Source organism: Salvelinus alpinus, chromosome 31 (genome assembly GCF_045679555.1).
Source record: "Salvelinus alpinus chromosome 31, SLU_Salpinus.1, whole genome shotgun sequence".
NCBI lineage: Eukaryota > Metazoa > Chordata > Actinopteri > Salmoniformes > Salmonidae > Salvelinus > Salvelinus alpinus.
In genome coordinates, this window is record NC_092116.1 from 15,979,638 (window position 1) to 16,006,848 (window position 27,211).

General features: G+C 44.7%; 1 protein-coding gene across 5 annotated transcripts in view; it reads left to right on the plus strand.

The window, feature by feature from the left end:
* LOC139561854 (neuroligin-2-like) overlaps positions 1-27,211 on the plus strand; it is a 290,221-nt gene that overhangs the window by 96,875 nt on the left and 166,135 nt on the right. For all 5 annotated transcript variants that reach the window (XM_071379172.1, XM_071379171.1, XM_071379174.1 and 2 more), the window contains one exon: positions 6,796-7,717. In XM_071379172.1, the coding sequence (XP_071235273.1) occupies positions 7,219-7,717 (499 nt within the window). In that variant the 5' untranslated portion in view covers positions 6,796-7,218. The remainder of the gene's footprint in view (positions 1-6,795; positions 7,718-27,211) is intronic.

Sequence of the window (27,211 nt, forward strand, 5' to 3'; positions counted from 1 at the left end):
AGGAGACAGAACACGTCTCCTTCCTGAGCAGTATGACGGCTGCGTGGTCCCATGGTGTTTATACTTCCGTACTATTGTCTGTACAGATGAACGTGGTACCTTCAGGCGTTTGGAAATTGCTCCAAAGGATGAACCAGACTTGTGGAGGTCTTGGCTGATTTCTTTTGATTTTCCCATGATGTCAAGCAAAGAGGCACTGAGTTTGAAGGTAGGCCTTGAAATACATCCACAGGTACACCTCCAATTGACTCAAATGATGTCAATTAGCCTATCAGAAGCTTTTAAAGCCATGACATCATTTTCTGGAATTTTCCAAGCTGGTTAAAGGCACAGTCAACTTAGTGTATGTAAACTTCTGACCCAATGGAATTGTGTTACAATTCTAAGTGAAATAATCTGTCTGTAAACAATTGTTGGAAAAATGACTCGTGTCATGCACAAAGTAGATGTCCTAACCGACTTGCCAAAACTATAGTTTGTTAACAAGAAATTTGTGGAGTGGTTGAAAAACCAGTTTTAATGACTCCACCCTAAGTGTATGTAAACTTCCGACTTCAACTGTATCTGTTATCTACCTGTGGACCTCTGTGTTATATCTGTTGTATCAGATATATCCAGTGTATGTGCATCTGTTTTCCTGTCTGTCTGTCTGTCTCTCTGGCTGGCTGGCTGGCTGGCTGGCTGGCTGTCTGTCTGTCTGTCTGTCTGTCTGTCTGTCTGTCTGTCTGTCTGTCTGTCTGTCTGTCTGTCTGTCTGTCTCTCTGTCTGTCTGTCTGTCTGTATCAGCTGTATGGGCGTGTATGTGTAGACAGATAAGACATAACAAGCAGAGTGATGTGGCCCTTGTCTCTTGTCTCTCAGTCTCTTTCCCCATAAGGCTCTGGTCAAAAGTAGTTCACTAGGGAATAAGGTGCCATTTGGAACACAGCCCCTCTCTGTCTGTCAGACAGTGATTCATCTAAACAGTAGCTGGCTAATGAGTGTCCAGTCCCCTCCATGCTCCTTAGAGCTAGACCCAGAGCCACTGACCGTCGGCAGAAACCATGCTCTCACACAAGCTCAAACCCTGTAAATATTTTCTTTTAACTCTTGCCGTCGTATTGTTTCCAATTTTGTGCTCTGTTGGTCCGAAACCTCTGAGTCACCCTCCCTGAAGTGAAGTGTTGAAGTGTGTGTGTAGCTGTCTACAATTCTCCCACCAACCCTCATTCTCCTCTCATGAATCACTTCTGTTCTCTCTCTCGCGCTCGCACTCTCTCTCTCTTTCTCTATTTCTGTCTCTTGCTCTCTTTCTCTCTTCCTTTTCCCTCTTTCCTGTCCTTTCTAACTCTAGTAGAATTGGCATCCTATCAGACCATTCTTGCTGAGAGTCTTTTACCAGTTCAGTGAATGGGGATTTGGGGAGAATCACCAGTGAATTAACATTACAGTAACACACACACACACACATACACACACACACACACACACACACACACACACACACATATACACACACACACACACACACACACACACACACTGCAAGATCAGATAGTAGATAGTAACTGGCTGGTGAGTAGTTAGGTAGTAGCCATCCAAGCACTATTGACATTGTTGTGTGTAAGCAGCAGAGAAAACATGTATCTAAAGATGATGAGAGAGAGAATGGTGAGAGATTAGAGAGAGAAAGAGAGAATGGTGAGAGATTAGAGAGAGAAAGAGAGAATGGTGAGAGATTAGAGAGAGAAAGAGAGAATGGTGAGAGATTAGAGAGAGAAAGAGAGAGCAATAAAGCGAATGATGAGAGTATAGAAAGAAAGAGAGAGAGAGAAAGCGAGAGAGAAAGCGAGAGAGACAATCGTGAGAGAATAGAGGGAGAGAATGGAGAGATAAAGAAAAAGGTGAGCAAAAGAGAGAATGGTGAGAGAGAAAGAGAGAGAATGAAAGAGAAAGGTGAGAGTTTGCAAGCAAATCATCAGGTCTGAACGAGAGATATGGCAGTATCTGATTGCTGTCTCTTCAGGCTCTCCTTTCCTCTCCTCTCTCTCTCTCTCTCTCTCCATCGTTGACTTTCCCACTGAACTCTAGGTCAACTCATCCCTCTCTTCCTCCCTGGCGGACAGACAGAGAGATAGAGGAGGGCTGATGGGGGGACGATACCATAAAAGAAAATAAATAAATAAAGAAGGGAGACAGTTTTAGTGACAGTGGTGTGAACTGCTGCTGACCTGCCCGTTGGCATGGCCAACCTCTGTCTTGAGCTGTCTGCCTGCTGTCACCATGGTGACCGACCAGCCGCCCCGCCTCAAAGAATGCCGAGCAGTCGTCCTGTCACAGGAGGGGTCAGACTGGGTCGCCCACCCTGCTCTCTCTTCTCTTGTCACCCGCAGAGACTAAAGGGGCAATCGGCTCCCTCAATCACTGTCTTCCACCGTCACTGTGTCAAGGCTTCAGATTGACCTCCCCAACACTTAGACCAAACACATACACAGTGTCAGGTAGCTACACCGTCTCCACACTGTCAACTGGGATTTTGTCATCATTTTTTTGTAATTAAAACGAGCTCAGCTGATTTAGAACTGAAAACTCTGAGCCTTTGGAAGTCGTGATGAGATGGACGGAGAGATGAAAGAGTGGAGGGCTGGAGGAATGAAGGGATAAAGGGATAAAACACAGTGTCCATCAAAGTAATTCTTCAAGTATACCATGGGGGGGGGGGGGGGGCAGACGGACAGAGACTGGGTGACAGAAAGAAATGCTTTTATTTTCACACTGGCGGCTTGCCAACACCACGTCAGTGTTGTGCTCCCCCTGTTCCCCTGTTCCCCTTTTCCCCTGTTCCCCTGTTCCCCTTTTCCCCGTAGGACAGGAGAAAATACTATTCTGATGTTGTGTTCCCTCATATGAATCATGTATGTGTGTGTGCGTGCGAGCGAGTGTATTCAAGTGGGAACTACCTAACAAAAAAGTGGCCCGCTGGCGTGACACCTCTGATGTTGGAATACTGCCGTCCCTGGCTCTTTCCCCCTGCTGCTCCTCGGCAACCCCCCCGGCAATGCTAGCTTGGCCAATTAGGCTCCGTAATTGAAACAATTATCCAATTAGAAGCCTCTCAGATGGGCCCTGACACCTGGCTGTCCCTCAGGCAGCCTAACATCTGCCAGTACCCCGATGTCCACCCTGGATCGTCCTCTAACCAAGCCCCAGGACGGAGTGTTGATCTGGGCCAGATGCGTCCTCCACCCTGGAGGTCACCTTGACCATTATTACGCTGATCAGTTTAGCAGGGTTACAAAGGCCTTAGGTAGTTACGATCTGCCTTGAGATCAGTTCCATATTAACACCCTCTCTTTGCTATATACCTTCCTGATCTAAGATGAGACTTCCTCTCTTGGCCTCTTTTATGTGTTTTTGAGCATGAAAGTTGAATGTGTTGTGGCCTGGTGTGTTATTGGGATATTGTGTGTGTGGGGAGGGTTTCTCTGGTGTCTCCTCTCCTCTCTCTGATGTTTAATTAGGAGAAGAGAAACCACACAGAGACTATAGACCCCCCCCCCCACACAGGAATGTTTAAACACACACACAAACACACACACACACACACACACACACACACACACACACACACACACACACACACACACACACACACACACACACACACACACACACACACATACTGATTCACACACACACATACACTGGAAAATGTGTATACACACACACATACAGTATAAGAATGGAGGCACACACACAAACTGGAACGTGTGTACTCAAAAGCACGCATGCATGCACACTCTAGGGGCTAAAAGATTTGGATAAAGACGGGGAGAGAAAATAATAGGAACGCGGGAAGAAGAATAGAGGGAGAAAAGAGAGAGAGAGAGGACACACAAGGGAGCAATAGAAACAGACAGAAACATAACAGGATGGAATGTACAATAAAGTGGGGACAAGGAATATAGCAGTCGGGACACGGTGAACATTTTCATTGTATTCCAATTACACACCCCACAGTCACGCTAGCTTTACAGGCACATCATATCCGCAATGCTACCCCAAACTGCATGAACTGAGCTAAAATACATTATCATTTCCTTGAACCAAAGAAAGAGTATTTTCTTCACAAAACCGACTCCTTATTATTTGCATCGACCTATCTGTGTTTAAATTCATCGCCCCATCAGAACTCTGCTTCCAAATTAACTCACCGTCTCCTCTCCCTCAATTCCAAATACAAATAGCTTTATTGGCAAAAAGCAAACCCAGACAGCTGAAGCAATAATACAGTTAATGAGGACATTAAATGGAACAATTATGGGATGGTGATAACCCAATAACAAGGGACAAACTGGAGGGACTAAGGCTGTGTTCCAAATGCCATCCTAATCCCTGCATAGTGCAGTACTTCTTGACCAGAACCCTATGGGCCCTGTTCAAAAGGAGTGCACTATTAGGGAATAGGGTGCCATTTGGTACGCCACCTAGGAGTACAGCTTGACAGTAACATTAATGATGGGGCGGAGAGAGAGAGAGAGAGAGAAGCAATGCTACTGGAATATAAGAGACAAATCTCTCCCTCTCTCAATTCAAGGGGCTTTATTGGCATGGGAAACATACAGTACCAGTCAAAAGTTTGGACACACCTACTCATTCAAGGGTTTTTCTTTATTTTTTATTATTTTCTACATTGTAGAAGAATAGTGAAGACATGAAAACTATGAAATAATACACATGGAATCATCTAGTTATCAAAAAAGTGTTAAACAAATCCAAATACAGTATATGTTATATTTTAGATTCTTCAAAGTAGCCACCCTTTGCCTTGATGTCAGCTTTGCACACTCTTGGCATTCTCTCAACCAGCTACATGAGGTAGTCACCTGGAATGCATTTCAATTAACAGGTATGCCTTGTTAAAAGTTAATTTATGTATTTTGTTCCTTCCTAATGCTTTTGAGCCAATCAGTTGTATTGTGACAAGGTTCCAAAATAAGTTCCAAAAGAATAACGACGTTTCAAACGTCATATTATGTCACAGTGTTGTAGCGATGTGCAAATAGTTCAAGTACAAAAGGGAAAATAAATTAACATACATATGGGTTGTATTTACAATGGTGTTTGTTCTTCACTGGTTGCTGCTGTGATTGCACACTGTAGTATTTCACCCAGTAGATATGGGACTTCAAAATTGGATTTGTTTTCAAATTCTTTGTGGGTCTGTGTATTCTGAGGGAAATATGTATCTCTAAATATGGTCATACATTTGGCAGGAGGTCAGGAAGTGCAGATCTGTTTCCACCTCATTTTGTGGGCAGTGTGCACATAGCCTGTCTTCTCTTGAGAGCCTGGTGTGCCTTCGGCAGCCTTTCTCAATAGCAAGGCTATGCGCACTGAGTCTGTACATAATCAAAGCTTTCCTTAATTATGTGTCAGTCACAGTGGTCAGGTATTCTGCCAATGTGTATTCTCTGTTTAGGGCCAAATAGCATTCTACTTTGCAGTTTTTTTGTTCAATCTTTCCAATGTGTCAAGTAATTATCTTTTTGTTTTCTCGTGATTTGGTTGGGTCCAATTGTGTTGCTGTCCTTGGGCTCTGTGGGGTCTGTTTGTGTTTGTGAACAGAGCACCTGGACCAGCTTACCTAGGGGGCTCTTCTCCAGGTTAATCTCTCTGTAGGTGATGGCTTTGTTATGGAAGGTTTGGGAATCGCTTTCTTTTAGGTGGTTGTAGAATTTAATTGTAGAATCCAGTGGTTTCTGGCAGTCTTTAATAGATGATTCTAAGATTTGTATTTGATCATGTATATGTTTTTGTTGTTTGTTCTTTATTCTAGAGCCAAAAAGATTGGAGAAATGGTTTATCCATACATCTCCTTTTTGGATAGTCCCTTTCTCTCTCTCTCTCTCTCTCTCTCTCTCTCTCTCTCTCTCTCTCTCTCTCTCTCTCTCTCTCTCTCTCTCTCTCTCTCTCTCTCGCTCTCTCGCTCTCTCGCTCTCTCAATTTCTCTCTCTCTCTCTCACTCAGTATGTGTGTGCAGATTGGTGCATTCCCATATGTGTATATACTTATTGATGTGTGTGTGCGTTTGTGTTTGCATGCCGCAGCTGGGATCCAAAGCATCCGGAAGCTTCTCTAAGCTGCTTATAAACAGCCACTGTTGACCATTGACCCTTACGGTCAGTGAAAGACCGGTCTAATCCAGTGTGTGTGTGTGTGTGTGTGTGTGTGTGTGTGTGTGTGTGTGTGTGTGTGTGTGTGTGTGTGCACGTGTGTATGTCTGTGTTTGGGCCCCTGTGTGTGTGAGTGTCCAAGCGTGCATCCTTCAGAGTGTGTGTGAGTGTTTGTCAGCTTTGCCACAGCTGCCCAATAGGAAATGAATATCTATAACTATTGGGGCATCAATAGCGTCTCCATGGTGATCACAGCTCATAATAAGGACTAAGGATGGATCAGCGACGATCATAGAGGGCTTGGATGAGCAATGTGATTATGTCTATACTTTAGTGAGTTATCTTTGGAACGCCGATGGTGATGAATCCCTACATAGATGTATTGGAGCCGTCACAGTGTGTAGGGGTTGTTTTTATGGGTGAAATAAGTCAGAGACGATATTGATATTGATATAGATTTTCATTCCCAGTACACTAAATGACTTACAGGTCATTTGCTAGAAATTCACAGATAGCAATACAGACATGAATGATGGGCTGTACTGATTGGTAGGCCATCTGTGATATCAAAAGTAATCCTTAATCTGTTATTTTCTCCTTTTCCCTCTCTCCCACCTTCTCTGCCCCCTCTCTTCTGCAGGGTCCGTTTGTGACGGCAGCCATCGACCGTGATGAGGACCGTACAGGAGGATGGAACGTAACAGAGTTCTGACCGTGGAACCGTTCCCGACCGCGACCGTAGAACACCAACACTGACCACAACCACACCTTCTAAAGACCGCCCGGTCTCCCCCTAACCCCCAACCTCTCCAGCCCCCCTGTATTACACCAGTCCTCCTCCACCCATCCTCCTGTACTCACTCCCTCGCTCCAGACCTCCACCCTTTCTGAGGGTCCACTTTTTCTTTCATAAACACTCTCAACTACCCCTTCTCTCTTATTCTCTTTCTATCCCCTTTCTCTCCAATATTCTATATCTTCATGAACATTGAGTCCTCTTTGGAACCCTAACAGAGACGGACGATAATCGTTGAGTTGGAGGTGGAGTCTATAGCTATCAGTCATGTATCTTTTCCCTCTATCCCTGTGTAAGCCAAATGGGCGGGGTCTCAGCTTTAGTCCCCGCCCCCGCTGCAACATGGCCGACACCTGTCTAGTCTGGCTGTTGGGCCTGGCTCTCCGCCTCTCTCTGACCTCCTGCCAGAAGATAGACCCCGCCAACAAGCTGCCCACGGTGACCACCAACTACGGCAAGCTGCGCGGGCTCAAAAAGGACCTGAACAACGAGATCTTGGGGCCGGTGGAGCAGTACCTGGGCGTGCCCTACGCCACCGCGCCCATCGGAGACCGGCGCTTTCAGCCGCCCGAGGCACCGGGCTCTTGGCAGGAGATCCGCAACGCCACAGCGTTCGCCCCGGTATGCCCGCAGAACGTTCATGGGGTGCTGCCGGAGATCATGCTGCCGGTGTGGTTCACAGACAACCTGGATGTGGCGGCCAGCTACATCCAGAACCAGAGCGAGGACTGCCTCTACCTCAACGTCTACGTGCCCACCGAGGACGGTGAGTGTCGGGTAGGGGTGGTCCTTCTCTCCCATAGGGGGCGCCACTCATGTCTATCTATACACCTACATGGGGGTAGGAGGGTGAGGATGGGAAGGGGAGATGGAAGGTGGAGTGGGATCTGTCATTAGATCATATCTAATTATCTTTTTTTTGTCCTTTTTTGTCCAGGGTGAGACATAAGGCTACAGCAATCTTTTTTTTTACCCCAAAACATATCTAAACCCCCTGAAACCTCACTCTCCTTGCCCAAATCATTTCCAAATGTTTTTCCTGAATCTTTCTTTGGTTCAGTAGGTCTGGGGCATGCAGATGAAGTTTGAGGAGCGGTTACTTTATAAAACCTGTTCTACTTGTCTAAATAATTTTCAGACAATTTTAAGGTCTTCTCCCATTTTCTTTTTAGTGGTGCCACTGAGCTATGTCTGAGTCTGGGTTGAACAAGGTAAGGGGAGAGGGAAGGAGGAAAAGCAGGGGCGGACTACAACCAGTAATCGACCCTCACATTTCGAACACACTGCCCCATTTTTTTCCTCAAGGCCCCCACACTGGCCAATTTTTTCCATTGAGGTCCCCATTTTTAGCCAGATAATGATCATTTTCTGTGAAAAACCCATGTTAGACAGGCCCACTTGGCTAAGAATGGACTAGCCCATCTGGCATTTGCCCAAAATGCCAGATGGCCAGTCCGTCACTGAGGAAAAGTAAGTTTTCTTCTACTGATTCCAACCCTCGTTGCCTTGCCTCAAAATTATTTTCTGACAGTTGTGTCAATCTTTGATGGTCTGGAGTGCAGGAAGGGAAGGAGAGGAGGACAGAGTTTCTTTCAACTCAACTGTCATCTGTCACCAGAAATACTGTATCTAAAACCTCCCTAGAAACTTCTCTCCTTCCTCCAAATAATTTCCCAATTTTTTTGGGCAAGGGAATTAAATCTTTTCATTTTTCATACTTTTCTCCTATGAACAGACAAACTCAGAAACGTTTACATTTCGATCAGCTTGTAGGAAATAAACTACATGTCCAAATGTATGTGGACACCTGCTCATTGAACATCTCAAAATCATGGGCATTAATATGAAGTTGATCCCCCCTTTGCTGCTATAACAGCCTCCACTATTCTGGGAAGGCTTCCACTAGATGTTGGAACATTTCTGCGGGGACTTGCTTCCATTCAGCCACAAGAGCATTAGTGAGGTCGGGCACTGATGTTGGGCGATTAGGCCTGGCTCGCAGTTGTCGTTCCAATTCATCCCAAAGGTGTTCGATGGGGTTGAGGTCAGGGCTCTGTTAAGGTCAGTCAAGTTCTTTCACACCGATCTCGACAAACCATTTCTGTATGGACCTCGCTTTGTGCACAGGGGCTTTGTCATGCTGAAACAGGAAAGGGCCTTCCCCAAATTGTTGCCACAAAGTTGGAAGCACATAATTGTCTGGAATGTCATTGTATGCTGTAGCGTTTAGATTACTCTTCACTGAAGCTAAGGGGCCCGAACCATGAAAAACAGCCCCAGACCATTATTCCTCCTCCACCAAACTTTACAGTTGGCACTATGCATTTGGGCAGGTAGCATTCTCCTGGTATCCGCCAAACCCAGAATAATCCGTTGGATTTGGGACAGCAGGTAGCCTAGTGATTAGAGTGTTGGGCCAGTGGCGAAAGGTTGGTAGATCGAATCCCTGAGCTGACAAGGTAAAAATCTGTCGTTCTGCCCCTGAACAAGGCAGTTAACCCACTGTTCCTAGGCCGTCATTTTAAATAAGAATTTGTTCTTAACTGACTTGCTTAGTTAAATAAAGGTTAAGTAAATACATTTTTTTTTTAAATGGCACCTGGTGAAGTGCGATTCATCACTCCAGAGAACGCATTTCCACTGCTCCAGAGTCCAATGGCGGTGAGCTTTGCACCTCTACAGTTGACGCTTGGCATTGTGCATGGCGATCTTAGGCTTGTGTGTGGCTGCCATGGAAACCCATTTCATGAAGCTCCCGACGAACAGTTATTGGGCTGACGTTGCTTCCAGACACAGTTTGGAACTTGGTAGTGAGGTTTGCAACCAAGGACAGACTATTTTTACGCACTTCAGCACTCAGCGGTACTGTTCTGTGAGCTTGTGTGGCCTACCACTTTGCGGCTGAGCCATTGTTGCTCCTAGACGTTTCCACATCACAATAACAGCACTTACGTTTGACCGTGCGGCTCTAGCAGGGCAGGAATTTGACGAACTGACTTGTTGGAAAGGTGGCATCCTATGATGGTGCCATGTTAAAAGTCACTGAGCTCTTCATTAAGGTCATTCTACTGCCAATGTTTGTCTATGGAGATTGCATGGCTGTGTTGGGTTTATTGCAAAGATATGAGGACCTGATCCTTTTCTATGCTTCACCATCGCCCACAGGGTTCTGTTTGGTCTGTCAACTTGTTGTCTTTTTCAATATCACAGACTGACCTCCAAACTGCCTAGATCTAGCTTTTTAGATACTCACTCTCAACTGTTACTAACACTATGTACTATCTAGACTTTTATGAGAGGTTTTTAAGCGTGCTTTTTTTCTAAAGTTTGTGTGTGTGTCCTGAGAAACACTACAAGAAGACAGTGCTCTCTGCTCTGAAATAACACCAAATAGCACTTTAACAGTACAGCCCAGCTCCACTGGGGGTTCCACGGTGATCTGCCGTGTGTGTGTGTGTGTGTGTGTGTGTGTGTGTGTGTGTGTGTGTGTGTGTGTGTGTGTGTGTGTGTGTGTGTGTGTGTGTGTGTGTGTGTGTGTGTGTGTGTGTGTGTGTGTGTGTGTGTGTGTGTGTGTGTGTGTGTGTGTGTGTATTTCCCATCCAATGTGTCAAAGGTGTTGATCTGGGTCTCACCATCCCACCATCTCTCCAGATAGCATCAGTCTTTCCCCCCTGACACCTCTCAGTGAGATAGGGCTCACCACTTCCCCCTTCAAACTCTCAACACCTAGGTTTAGTCCCAAAAGGCACCCTGTTCCCTGTGTATCGTTTGATCAGAGTCTGGTCTAAAGTAGTGCACTATATAGGGAATAGGGTGCCATTTTGGACACAACCATACACCACCTATCTCTAAATCAGATCAAGCTTCTGTCAGTCTCTGTCTTTTCGCAGTCTCTTCTTCTGCTCATTTACATGGGGATTTTCACCTTACACACACACAACTCTGAGGCTGTATTCAAAATGGCATCCTATTCCCTACTACTACTTTTAACCAGGGCTATGGCATCCTATTCCATACTACTACTTTTAACCAGGGTTATGGCATCCTATTCCATACTACTACTTTTAACCAGGGTTATGTCATCCTATTCCATACTACTACTTTTAACCAGGGTTATGGCATCCTATTCCATACTACTACTTTTAACCAGGGTTATGTCATCCTATTCCATACTACTACTTTTAACCAGGGTTATGGCATCCTATTCCCTACTACTACTTTTAACCAGGGTTATGGCATCCTATTCCATACTACTACTTTTAACCAGGGTTATGGCATCCTATTCCATACTACTACTTTTAACCAGGGTTATGTCATCCTATTCCATACTACTACTTTTAACCAGGGTTATGTCATCCTATTCCATACTACTACTTTTAACCAGGGTTATGGCATCCTATTCGCTACTACTACTTTTAACCAGGGTTATGGCATCCTATTCCCTACTACTACTTTTAACCAGGGTTATGGCATCCTATTCCATACTACTACTTTTAACCAGGGTTATGTCATCCTATTCCATACTACTACTTTTAACCAGGGTTATGTCATCCTATTCCATACTACTACTTTTAACCAGGGTTATGTCATCCTATTCCATACTACTACTTTTAACCAGGGTTATGTCATCCTATTCCATACTACTACTTTTAACCAGGGTTATGGCATCCTATTCCATACTACTACTTTTAACCAGGGTTATGGCATCCTATTCCATACTACTACTTTTAACCAGGGTTATGTCATCCTATTCCATACTACTACTTTTAACCAGGGTTATGGCATCCTATTCCATACTACGACTTCAACCAGGGTTATGTCATCCTATTCCCTACTACTACTTTTAACCAGGGTAATGGCATCCTATTCCCTACTACTACTTTTAACCAGGGTTATGTCATCCTATTCCATACTACTACTTTTAACCAGGGTTATGTCATCCTATTCCATACTACTACTTTTAACCAGGGTTATGTCATCCTATTCCATACTACTACTTTTAACCAGGGTTATGGCATCCTATTCCATACTACTACTTTTAACCAGGGTAATGGCATCCTATTCCCTACTACTACTTTTAACCAGGGTTATGGCATCCTATTCCCTACTACTACTTTTAACCAGGGTTATGGCATCCTATTCCCTACTACTACTTTTAACCAGGGTTATGTCATCCTATTCCATACTACTACTTTTAACCAAGGTTATGTCATCCTATTCCATACTACTACTTTTAACCAGGGTTATGTCATCCTATTCCATACTACTACTTTTAACCAAGGTTATGTCATCCTATTCCTTTCTACTACTTTTAACCAGGGTTATGTCATCCTATTCCATACTACTACTTTTAACCAGGGTTATGGCATCCTATTCCATACTACTACTTTTAACCAGGGTTATGGCATCCTATTCCCTACTACTACTTTTAACCAGGGTTATGTCTCCCTATTCCATACTACTACTTTTAACCAGGGTTATGGCATCCTATTCCATACTACTACTTTTAACCAGGGTTATGTCATCCTATTCCATACTACTACTTTTAACCAGGGTTATGTCATCCTATTCCATACTACTACTTTTAACCAGGGTTATGGCATCCTATTCCATACTACTACTTTTAACCAGGGTTATGGCATCCTATTCCCTACTACTACTTTTAACCAGGGTTATGGCATCCTATTCCATACTACTACTTTTAACCAGGGTTATGTCATCCTATTCCATACTACTACTTTTAACCAGGGTTATGTCATCCTATTCCATACTACTACTTCAACCAGGGTTATGTCATCCTATTCCCTACTACTACTTTTAACCAGGGTTATGGCATCCTATTCCATACTACTACTTTTAACCAGGGTTATGTCATCCTATTCCATACTACTACTTTTAACCAGGGTTATGTCATCCTATTCCATACTACTACTTTTAACCAGGGTTATGTCATCCTATTCCATACTACTACTTTTAACCAGGGTTATGGCATCCTATTCCATACTACTACTTTTAACCAGGGTTATGGCATCCTATTCCATACTACTACTTTTAACCAGGGTTATGGCATCCTATTCCCTACTACTACTTTTAACCAGGGTTATGGCATCCTATTCCATACTACTACTTTTAACCAGGGTTATGTCATCCTATTCCATACTACTACTTTTAACCAGGGTTATGGCATCCTATTCCATACTACTACTTTTAACCAGGGTTATGGCATCCTATTCCATACTACTACTTTTAACCAGGGTTATGGCATCCTATTCCCTACTACTACTTTTAACCAGGGTTATGGCATCCTATTCCATACTACTACTTTTAACCATGGTTATGTCATCCTATTCCATACTACTACTTTTAACCAGGGTTATGTCATCCTTTTCCATACTACTACTTTTAACCAGGGTAATGGCATCCTATTCCATACTACTACTTTTAACCAGGGTTATGTCATCCTATTCCATACTACTACTTTTAACCAGGGTTATGTCATCCTATTCCATACTACTACTTTTAACCAGGGTTATGTCATCCTATTCCATACTACTACTTTTAACCAGGGTTATGGCATCCTATTCCATACTACTACTTTTAACCAGGGTAATGGCATCCTATTCCCTACTACTACTTTTAACCAGGGTTATGGCATCCTATTCCCTACTACTACTTTTAACCAGGGTTATGGCATCCTATTCCCTACTACTACTTTTAACCAGGGTTATGTCATCCTATTCCATACTACTACTTTTAACCAAGGTTATGTCATCCTATTCCATACTACTACTTTTAACCAGGGTTATGTCATCCTATTCCATACTACTACTTTTAACCAAGGTTATGTCATCCTATTCCTTTCTACTACTTTTAACCAGGGTTATGTCATCCTATTCCATACTACTACTTTTAACCAGGGTTATGGCATCCTATTCCATACTACTACTTTTAACCAGGGTTATGGCATCCTATTCCCTACTACTACTTTTAACCAGGGTTATGTCTCCCTATTCCATACTACTACTTTTAACCAGGGTTATGGCATCCTATTCCATACTACTACTTTTAACCAGGGTTATGTCATCCTATTCCATACTACTACTTTTAACCAGGGTTATGTCATCCTATTCCATACTACTACTTTTAACCAGGGTTATGGCATCCTATTCCATACTACTACTTTTAACCAGGGTTATGGCATCCTATTCCCTACTACTACTTTTAACCAGGGTTATGGCATCCTATTCCATACTACTACTTTTAACCAGGGTTATGTCATCCTATTCCATACTACTACTTTTAACCAGGGTTATGTCATCCTATTCCATACTACTACTTCAACCAGGGTTATGTCATCCTATTCCCTACTACTACTTTTAACCAGGGTTATGGCATCCTATTCCATACTACTACTTTTAACCAGGGTTATGTCATCCTATTCCATACTACTACTTTTAACCAGGGTTATGTCATCCTATTCCATACTACTACTTTTAACCAGGGTTATGTCATCCTATTCCATACTACTACTTTTAACCAGGGTTATGGCATCCTATTCCATACTACTACTTTTAACCAGGGTTATGGCATCCTATTCCATACTACTACTTTTAACCAGGGTTATGGCATCCTATTCCCTACTACTACTTTTAACCAGGGTTATGGCATCCTATTCCATACTACTACTTTTAACCATGGTTATGTCATCCTATTCCATACTACTACTTTTAACCAGGGTTATGTCATCCTTTTCCATACTACTACTTTTAACCAGGGTAATGGCATCCTATTCCATACTACTACTTTTAACCAGGGTTATGTCATCCTATTCTGTTTATGGTGCACTAGGTAAGGGGGTACCTAGTCAGTTGAACAACTGAATGAATTCAACTGAATGTGTCTTCCGCTAGAGGATTATGACACGCTCACCCAGTGTGTTTGACCTTCAACCTCACAGTTTGTTGTATGTTGTGATACAACAACATGATTGCTGTGTGTAATAGTTATATGGACATTCTGCAGTGACATTGACTACCATCAGCACTATGTTCCTATGGGGACCAGGGGATAGGCTATCTAGTATGTATATGTCTATGTCTCTCTCGGTGTGTGCGCGCTCGCGTGTGTGTGTGTGTGAGGTGAGTCTATATACCCCCTAGACAGAGACTGATGAGCAGGCATTGATCAGCTGCCCAGCGTCTCTCTCCTCTCCCTGAGCTGGCTGTGGGTGTGAAGGATGAGTTCAGGGGAGACACACTTACACACACACACCTATAAATACACATTCATGCACGCGCCCCCCCCCCCCACACACACACACACCAGTACCATCCATACACATAATATGTGATATACAGTACCATCCATACACATAATATGTGATATACAGTACCATCCATACACATAATATGTGATATACAGTGCCCATCTATACACATAATATGTGATATACAGTGCCCATCTATACACATAATATGTGATATACAGTACCATCCATACACATACTATGTGATATACAGTACCATCCATACACATACTATGTGATATACTGTACCCATTGAAACCCCCATCTAGTACCGGGTCGGACCCCCTTTTGCCTCCAGAACGGACAGAATTCTTTAGGGCATTCTACAAGGTGTCAGAAACGTGCCACAGCGATGTTGGTTCATGCTGATGTGATGGCATCACGCAGTTGCTGCAAATTGGACGGCGGTAGATTGGTGCTGTGAACAGCCCGTTCCATCTCATCCCAAAGAGGCTCTATTGGGTTGAGGTCTGGGGACTGACCAGGCCACTCAACTAAACTGAACTCGCTGTCATGTTCTAGGTGATGCTTTTTCACTCCTCAACTGTCCAGTGTTCGTGCCCACGGGAGCCACTTCTTCTTGTTTTTAGCTGATAGGAGTGGAACCCAGTGTGGTCGTCTGCTGCAGTAACCCATCCGTGATGAGGATTGACGAGTTGTGTGTTCCGAGATGCTGCTCTGCACACCACTGTTGTACTGCGTCATTATTTGTCTGTTTGTGGCCTACCTGTTAGCTTGCACGATTATTGTCATTCTCCTTTGACCTCTCTCATTACTGAGCTGTTTTCACCCACAGGATTGCCCGCTGACTGGATGTTTTCTGTTTGTTGCACCATTCTCTGTAAACCCTAGACACAGTCGTGTGTGAAAATCCCAGGAGGCCGGCCGTGTCTGAGATACTTGAATCGGCACCAGGCTCAAAGTCGCTTAGGTCACTAATTTCTCCCATTCCAACGTTCAATCAAACAGTAACTGAATGCCTCAATACCTGTCTGCCTGCTTTATATAGCGAGCCACGGCCATGTGACTCACTGTCTGTAGGAGATAACCATTTTCTTTAACGGGGTGGTGTACCTAATAAACTGGTCAGTGAGTGTATTTTCCTGTCACATTCTGATAGGTGATATTAAGATGTTCAATCAATACTAACGCAATGAGCACTAGGCAGCAAAGCTACATCTATATTCAGACACGCTGTACACTGGCAGATGACGATAATAATAAATAAATAAACAAATATACTAGAAAGTAAATAAATAAACAAGTATTGCTCCTCCCGTGTGCCTGCCTGTCTGCCTTTTTGTCTGCCTGCATTTCTGCCTGTCCGCCTGCTTGCCTGCCTGTCTGCCTGCATTTCTGCCTGTCCGCCTGCTTGCCTGTCTGCTTGCATGTCTGCTTGCCTGTCTCCCTATCTGTCTCCCTGTCTGTCTGTCCGTCCATCTGCCTGTCTGCTTGCCTGTCTGTCTGTCCATCCGTCCGCTTGCCTGCCTGACTGTCTGTCTGTCTGTCTGCCTGCCTGTCTGCCTGTCTGCTTGCCTCTCTGTCTGTCTGTCCGTCCGTCTGCTTGCCTGCCTGTCTGCCTGCATTTCTGCCTGTCTGCTTGCCTGCCTGTCTGCTTGCCTGCCTGTCTGCTTGCCTCTGTCTGTCTGTCTGTCCGTCCGTCCGCTTGCCTGCCTGTCTGGCTGTCTGCCTGTCTGGCTGTCTGTCTGCTTGCCTGCCTGTCTGTCCGTCCGCTTGCCTGCCTGTCTGGCTGTCTGCCTGTCTGGCTGTCTGTCTGCTTGCCTGCCTGTCTGTCTGTCCGTCCGTCCGCTTGCCTGCCTGCCTGTCTGTCTGCCTGGCTGTCTGCCTGCCTGGCTGTCTGCCTGCCTGTCTGTCTGCCTGTCTGCTTGCCTCTCTGTCTGCCAGTGGAAGATATGCATTGTCTTTGATGCGAGAACAAACCTTGATTATTCCTCAGATGTTTTTCTCCTCCTTATTGTTCTCCTCTCCTCTGTCCGTATCCTCCAGTAGAAGAGGGGGAAAGGGGAAATACAAGTGGAAGTGGATCACAATCTTTCCTAGGGGGAAATACAAGTAAAGGCCTTGGTGTTGTATGAGTACCCACTGTACTCACACACACACACACACACACACACACACACACACACACACACACACACACACACACACACACACACACACACACACACACACACACACACACACACACACACACACACACACACACACACTTCTCCCTTTGAAGTAAAGGGGTTGAGGAAACTGGAGGAGACGAAACAGCAAACTGCAAATCAGAAAGATAGTGAAAGGAGAATATAAAAGGGGGACCACCAAAGTTCAATTAAAGTGCAATAGATCTGTGGGGAATAATATATCTTTTTTGAGAGAGATTGTGGGGATGAAGAGATGGAGGGCGGTAGGTAGGAGCACAAACTACTCTTGCACAACATAAACAGCAGAACGGTCGCCGAACCAAAGCGCTCCCCGCCCCGCCCTCTTTTTGACTCTTCAGAGCCGATCCCATCATTTTCAATAGCAGGAACGCGGTCAAATGAGGCTTTTATTTGGCTTTGGGGGAGGAATTACATCAGCCTGGGTCAATTACCCAGTTATACACACACACACACACTCTCACACACACTCTCACACACACAATTACCCAGTAAGGACTTTTATTCCGTATTAATGAACACAGACTGGTAACACTCTGATACGTGTGGAAATAAGCAGCCAGAGCTATGCTGGAGGGGTGTGTACTTGACTGGGTGGTAAGAGGGGTTGTGTGTGTGTGGTGTGTGTTCAGTGTTAGGGGTGTAAGGGTATAGGTTCATGTTCATTTCTATATATCAAATGCGAATGAGAGGGGTATGGGCGTTTAAGAGACCCAGAAAAGAATAGCCTTGTCTTTTGAGACAGGATGAAAAGACTAAACGGATGAGATGAAGGAGGGAGAGTGATAGAAGCGGAGGGGGGGGGGGGGGGGTACGGTAGCTTAGATGCTTAGATCGATGATGTGAGCCGGCGAGGAAAGCGGAAGATGGGGGTGAAGGGGGAGAGGTAGGTCGTCTTGGCAACCCTCCAGCACTTCCTGCTTTTCCCTGTGAGCACATCCATTTACCTTTGAATGAGGGCTATTTATATCCTCTGAGGCAGAAAGGGAGGGAGGGAGAGGGAAAGAGAGCGTGTGTTTGTGTAGGGAGGGGAGTAGTGGGGGGGTTAGTCACATGCTCCTGAATTCCTCCTCTGTCTCGCCACTACGCTGTTGTGGTATTTGCCTGGGTCTTCTATTGTATTGACTTAGCTCCTCACTTACTCTTTCCCTCTCTCTCATTCTGTCTCTTTATTCAACTCTCACATTATCACTCTCCTTCCTGCATTGTCACCCTTTTTAACCACTACTCTTCTTCCTCTATACCCAACCATCTTGCTCTCCTTCAGCCCCTTTCCCTCCTCTCTCCCCTGCTCTCTCCACTCCTCTCTCCCCTACTCTCTCCACTCCTCTCTCCCCTGCTCTCTCCACTCCTCTCTCCCCTGCTCTCTCCCTGCTCTCTCCACTCCTCTCTCCCCTGCTCCCTCCCCTGCTCTCTCCCCTGCTCTCTCCACTCCTCTCTCCCCTGCTCTCTCCCCTCCTCTCTCCCCTGCTCTCTCCCCTGCTCTCTCCCCTACTCTCTCCCCTGCTCTCTCCACTCCTCTCTCCCCTGCTATCTCCCCTGCTCTCTCCACTCCTCTCTCCCCTGCTCTCTCCACTCCTCTCTCCCCTGCTCACTCCACTCCTCTCTCCCCTACTCCCTTCCCTCCTCTCCTCTCTTTCCATCTTTTTCTACAGTTGAAGTCGGAAGTTTACATACTCCTTAGCCAAATACTTTAAAACTCAGTTTTTCACAATTCCTGACATTTAATCCTAGTAAAAATTCCCTGTTTTAGGTCAGTTTTGGGTAGCCTTCCACAAGCTTCCCACAATAAGTTGGGTGAATTTTGGCCCATTCCTCCTGACAGAGCTGGTGTAACTGAGTCAGGTTTGTAGGCCTCCTTGCTCGCACAAGCTTTTTCAGTTCTGCCCACAAATGTTCTATAGGATTGAGGTCAGGGATTTGTGATGGTCGCTCCAATACCTTGACTTTGTTATCCTTAAGCCATTTTACCACAACTTTGGAAGTATACTTGGGGTCATTGTCCATTTGGAAGACCCATTTGCAACCAAGCTTTAACTTCCTGACTTGAGATGTTGCTTCAATATATCCACATAATTTTCCAGCCTCATGATGCCATCTATTTTGTGAAGTGCACCAGTCTCTCCTGCAGCAAAGCATCCCCACAACATGAAGCTGCCACCCCCGTGCTTCACGGTTGGGATGGTGTTCTTCGGCTTGCAAGCCTCCCACTTTTTCCTCCAAACATAACGATGGTCATTATGGCCAAACGGTTCTATTTTTGTTTCATCAGACTAGAGGGCATTTCTCCAAAAAGTACGATCTTTGTCCCCATGTGCAGTTGCAAAGCGTAGTCTGGCTTTTTTTAATGGCGGTTTTGGAGCAGTGGCTTCTTCCTTGCTGAGTGGCCTTTCAGGTTATGTCGGTATAGGACTCGTTTTACTGTGGATATAGATACTTTTGTACCTGTTTCCTCCAGCATCTTCACAGGGTCCTTTGCTGTTGTTTTGTGATTGATTTGCACTTTTCGCACCAAAGTACGTTAATCTCTAGGAGACTAGGAGACAGAACTTCCTGAGCGATATGATGGCTGCGTGGTCCCATGGTGTTTATACTTGCATACAATTGTTTGTACAGATGAACGTGGTACCTTCAGCCGTTTGGAAATTGCTCCCAAGGATGAACCAGACTTGTGGAGTTCTACAATTTTTTTCTGAGGTCTTGGCTGATTTCTTTTGATTTTCCCGTGATGTCAAGTAAAGAGGCACTGAGTTTGAAGGTATGCTTTGAAATACATCCACAGGTACACCTCCAATTGACTCAAATTATGTCAATTAGCCTATCAGAAGCTTCTAAAGCCACCATTTTATGGAATTTTCCAAGCTGTTTAAAGGCACAGTCAACTTAGTGTATGTAAACTTCTGACCCACTGGAATTGTGATACAGTGAATTATAAGTGAAATAATCTGTCTTTAAACAATTGTTGGAAAAATGACTTGTGTCATGCACAAAGTAGATGTCCTAACCGACTTGCCAAAACTATAGTTTGTTAACAAGAAATTTGTGGAGTGGTTGAAAAACAAGTTTTAATGATTCCAACCTAAGTGCATGTAAACTTCCCACTTCAAGTGTTCATGCTGCCCCTTTCATTTGTAGCTAAGGGAGAAACAGCACCACCTTCCAATCTCTAATCTTCAACATACAGTAGGATCTGGTTGAGAAGTGAATATAGAAATGTTTCATATACCAGACACTGGATTTAGACGAACGTTAAACCCTGTCAGGGAAAATAGTTTGACGTGTCACCATAAACTCACCATAGTTTTATTTAGTTGAATAGGGTCCCTTAGGGAATCCAGATCTATAATTCTAGATCAGTTACACACTTGTGTGTAAAATCAAATGCATGCAGATCTATCGTACTATAGATCTATATCAACTGTAAGTAGTTATGGTGATAGAAGAGACTAGATACATACACAGGTTGCATCTCAAATTACCCTCCATTCCCTACATTTTGCAATACGTTTGATGAGAGCCTTCTGGGTCCTTGTCAAAAGCAGTGCACTAAATAGGGAATAGGATGCCATTTGGGAAGCTGCCACAGTGTTGGTCCTATTCTTGTGATGTATAATAAGCTCCATGTGGGAATCAAGGTGTTTTTACTGATTCTAGATCAGTTATCCATCTGTGTGGAGATAGATAGAGAGGGAACAGATCCACCACACTCAAGGTATAGCAGTGTTCAGTGCATCCATTGTTACTTGTTCTTCAATTCACCTTGGGGAACAAGACATTCATATACTATATTTTGGAAGAGGTTTTTTGAAAAGTTCCAGTCAAAAGTTTGGACACACCTACTCATTCCAGAGTTTTTCTTTATTTTTACTGTTTTCTACATTGTAGAATAATAGTGAAGACATCAAACCTATGAAATAAAACATATGGAATCATTTAGCAACCAAAAAAGTGTTAAACAAATCAAAATATATTTTATATTTGAGATTCTTCAAAGTAGCCACCCTTTGTCTTGACAGCTTTGCACACTCTTGGCATTCTCTCAACCAGCTTCATGAGGTAGTCACCTTGAATGCATTTCAATTAACAGGTGTGCCTTGTTAAAAGTTAATTTGTGGAATTTCTTTCCTCCTTAATGCATTTGAGCCAATCAGTTGTGTTTTGACAAGGTATGGGTGGTATACAGAAGATAGCCCTATTTGTCCATATTTTGACAAGAACAGCTCAAATAAGCAAAGAGAAATGACGGTCCATCATTACTTTAAGACATGAAGGTCAATAAATCCCGACAACTTCAAGAACTTTCAAAGTTTCTTCAAGTGCAGTCGCAAACACCATCATGCGCTATGATGAAACTGGCTCTCATGAGGACCACCACAGGAAAGGAAGACCCAGAGTTACCTCTGCTCCATGGGTTAAGTTCATTAGAGTTACTAGCCTCAGAAATTGCAGCCCAAATGAATGCTTCACAGAGTTCAAGTAACAGACATATCTCAACATCAACTGTTCAGAGGAGACTGCGTGAATCAGGCCTTCATGGTTGAATTGTAGTGAAAACCACTACTAAAGGACACCAATAATAAGAAGAGACTTGCTTGGGCCAAGAAACAAAAGCAATGAATATTAGACTGTCCTTTGGTCTGATGAGTCCAAATTTGAGATTTTTGGTTCCAACCGCCGTGTCTTTGTGAGACGCAGAGTAGTGAACTGATGATCTCCGCATGTGTGGTTCCCACCGTGAAGCATGGAGGAGGAGGTGTGATGGTATGGGGTACTTTGCTGGTGATACTGTCTATAATTTATTTAGAATTCAAGGCACACTTAACCAGCATGGCTACCACAGCATTCTACAGCGATACGCCATCCCATCTGGTTTGTTCTTAGTGGGAGGATAATTTGTTTTTCAACAGGACAATGACCCAACACACCTCCAGGCTGTGTAAGGGCTATTTTACCAAGAAGGAGAGTGATGGAGTGCTGCATCAGATGACCCGGCCTCCACAATCACCCGACCTCAACCCAATTGAGATGGTTTGGGATGAGTTGGACCGCAGAATGAAGGAAAATCAGCCAAAAAGTGCTCATCATTTGTGGGAACTCCTTCAAGACTTTTGGAAAAGCATTACAGGTGAAGCTGGTTGAGAGAATGCCAAGAGTGTGCAAAGCTGTCATCAAGGCAAAGGGTGGCTACTTTGAAGAATCTCAAATCTCAAATATATATTTGTTTTGTTTAACACTTTTATTGGTTACTACATGATTCCATGTGTTATTTCATAGTTTTGATGTCTTCACTATTATTCTACAATGTAGGAAATAGTTCAAATAAAGAACAACCCTTGAATGAGTAGGTGTGTCCAAACTTTTGACTGGTTTTAGGTCTACACAATGTGTTGGTGATATTTTTATGATTGGTCATTGTATTGACTCAGTCACACAGACTGGACACACACACAGACTGGATACACACACAGACTGGATACACACAGAGACTGGACACACACAGACTGGATACACACACAGACTGGACACACACACAGACTGGACACACACAGACTGGATACACACACAGACTGGACACACACACAGACTGGACACACACAGACTGGATACACACACAGACTGGATACACACACACAGACTGGACACACACAGACTGGATACACACACAGACTGGACACACACACAGACTGGACACACACACAGACTGGATACACACAGACTGGATACACACACACAGACTGGATACACACAGACTGGATACACACACAGACTGGATACACACAGAATTGATACACACAGACTGGATACACACAGACTGGATACACACACAGACTGGATACACACACAGACTGGATACACACAGACTGGATACACACACAGACTGGATACACACAGACTGGATACACACACAGACTGGATACACACAGACTGGATACACACAGACTGGATACACACACAGACTGGATACACACAGACTGGATACACACAGACTGGATACACACACAGACTGGATACACACAGACTGGATACACACACAGACTGGATACACACACAGACTGGATACACACAGACTGGATACACACAGACTGGATACACACACAGACTGGATACACACATACTGGATACACACACAGACTGGATACACACACAGACTGGATACACACACAGACTGGATACACACAGACTGGACACACACACAGACTGGACACACACGCAGACTGGACACACACGCAGACTGGATACACACAGACTGGATACACACACAGACTGGATACACACACAGACTGGATACACACACAGACTGGATACACACACAGACTGGATACACACACAGACTGGATACACACACAGACTGGACACACACAGACTGGATACACACACAGACTGGACACACACACAGACTGGACACACACAGACTGGATACACACAGACTGGATACACACACAGACTGGATACACACACAGACTGGATACACACACAGACTGGACACACACAGACTGGATACACACACAGACTGGACACACACACAGACTGGACACACACAGACTGGATACACACAGACTGGATACACACACAGACTGGACACACACACAGACTGGACACACACAGACTGGATACACACAGACTGGATACACACACACAGACTGGATACACACAGACTGGATACACACACAGACTGGATACACACAGAATTGATACACACAGACTGGATACACACAGACTGGATACACACACAGACTGGATACACACACAGACTGGATACACACAGACTGGATACACACACAGACTGGATACACACAGACTGGATACACACACAGACTGGATACACACAGACTGGATACACACAGACTGGATACACACACAGACTGGATACACACAGACTGGATACACACAGACTGGATACACACACAGACTGGATACACACAGACTGGATACACACACAGACTGGATACACACACAGACTGGATACACACACAGACTGGATACACACAGACTGAACACACACACAGACTGGACACACACGCAGACTGGATACACACAGACTGGATACACACAGACTGGATACACACAGACTGGATACACACACAGACTGGATACACACACAGACTGGATACACACACAGACTGGATACACACACAGACTGGATACACACACAGACTGGACACACACAGACTGGATACACACACAGACTGGATACACACAGAATTGATACACACAGACTGGATACACACAGACTGGATACACACACAGACTGGATACACACACAGACTGGATACACACACAGACTGGATACACACAGACTGGATACACACACAGACTGGATACACACAGACTGGATACACACACAGACTGGATACACACAGACTGGATACACACAGACTGGATACACACACAGACTGGATACACACAGACTGGATACACACAGACTGGATACACACACAGACTGGATACACACAGACTGGATACACACACAGACTGGATACACACACAGACTGGATACACACACAGACTGGATACACACAGACTGGACACACACACAGACTGGACACACACGCAGACTGGATACACACAGACTGGATACACACACAGACTGGATACACACACAGACTGGATACACACACAGACTGGATACACACACAGACTGGATACACACACAGACTGGACACACACAGACTGGATACACACACAGACTGGACACACACAGACTGGATACACACACAGACTGGACACACACACAGACTGGATACACACAGACTGGATACACACACAGACTGGATACACACACAGACTGGACACACACAGACTGGATACACACACAGACTGGACACACACACAGACTGGACACACACACAGACTGGACACACACAGACTGGATACACACAGACTGGATACACACACAGACTGGATACACACAGACTGGATACACACACAGAGTGGATACACACAGACTGGATACACACAGACTGGATACACACACAGACTGGATACACACACAGACTGGATACACACACAGACTGGATACACACACAGACTGGATACACATACAGACTGGATACACACAGACTGGATACACACGCAGACTGGATACACACAGACTGGATACACACAGACTGGATACACACACAGACTGGATACACACAGACTGGATACACACAGACTGGATACACACACAGACTAGATACACACAGACTGGACACACACACAGACTGGACACACACGCAGACTGGATACACACAGACTGGATACACACAGACTGGATACACACACAGACTGGATACACACACAGACTGGATACACACACAGACTGGATACACACACAGACTGGACACACACAGACTGGATACACACACAGACTGCACACACACACAGACTGGACACACACAGACTGGATACACACAGACTGGATACACACACAGACTGGATACACACACAGACTGGACACACACAGACTGGATACACACACAGACTGGACACACACACAGACTGGACACACACAGACTGGATACACACAGACTGGATACACACACAGACTGGATACACACAAACTGGATACACACACAGAGTGGATACACACAGACTGGATACACACAGACTGGATACACACACAGACTGGATACACACACAGACTGGATACACACAGACTGGATACACACACAGACTGGATACACATACAGACTGGATACACACAGACTGGATACACACACAGACTGGATACACACGCAGACTGGATACACACAGACTGGATACACACACAGACTGGATACACACAGACTGGATACACACAGACTGGATACACACACAGACTAGATACACACAGACTGGATACACACAGACTGGATACATACAGACTGGATACACACACAGACTGGATACACACAGACTGGATACACACACAGACTGGATACACACACAGACTGGATACACAGAGACTGGATACACACACAGACTGGATACACACAGACTGGATACACACACAGACTGGACACACACACAGACTGGATACACACAGACTGGATACACACGCAGACTGGATACACACAGACTGGATACACACAGACAGGATACACACACAGACTGGATACACACACAGACTGGACACACACAGACTGGATACACACACAGACTGGACACACACACAGACTGGATACACACACAGACTGGACACACACAGACTGGATACACACAGACTGGATACACACACAGACTGGACACACACAGACTGGATACACAAACAGACTGGACACACACACAGACTGGACACACACACAGACTGGACACACACAGACTGGATACACACACAGACTGGATACACACACAGACTGGATACACACATAATTGATACACACAGACTGGATACACACACAGACTGGATACACACACAGACTGGATACACACAGACTGGATACACACACAGACTGGACACACACAGACTGGATACACACAGACTGGATACACACACAGACTGGATACACACAGACTGGATACACACAGACTGGATACACACAGACTGGATACACACACAGACTGGATACACACAGACTGGATACACACACAGACTGGATACACACAGACTGGATACACACACAAACTGGATACACACAGACTGGATACACACAGACTGGATACACACACAGACTGGACACACACACACAGACTGGATACACACAGACTGGATACACATAGACTGGATACACTCACAGACTGGATACACACAGAATTGATACACACAGACTGGATACACACAGACTGGATACACACACAGACTGGATACACACAGACTGGATAC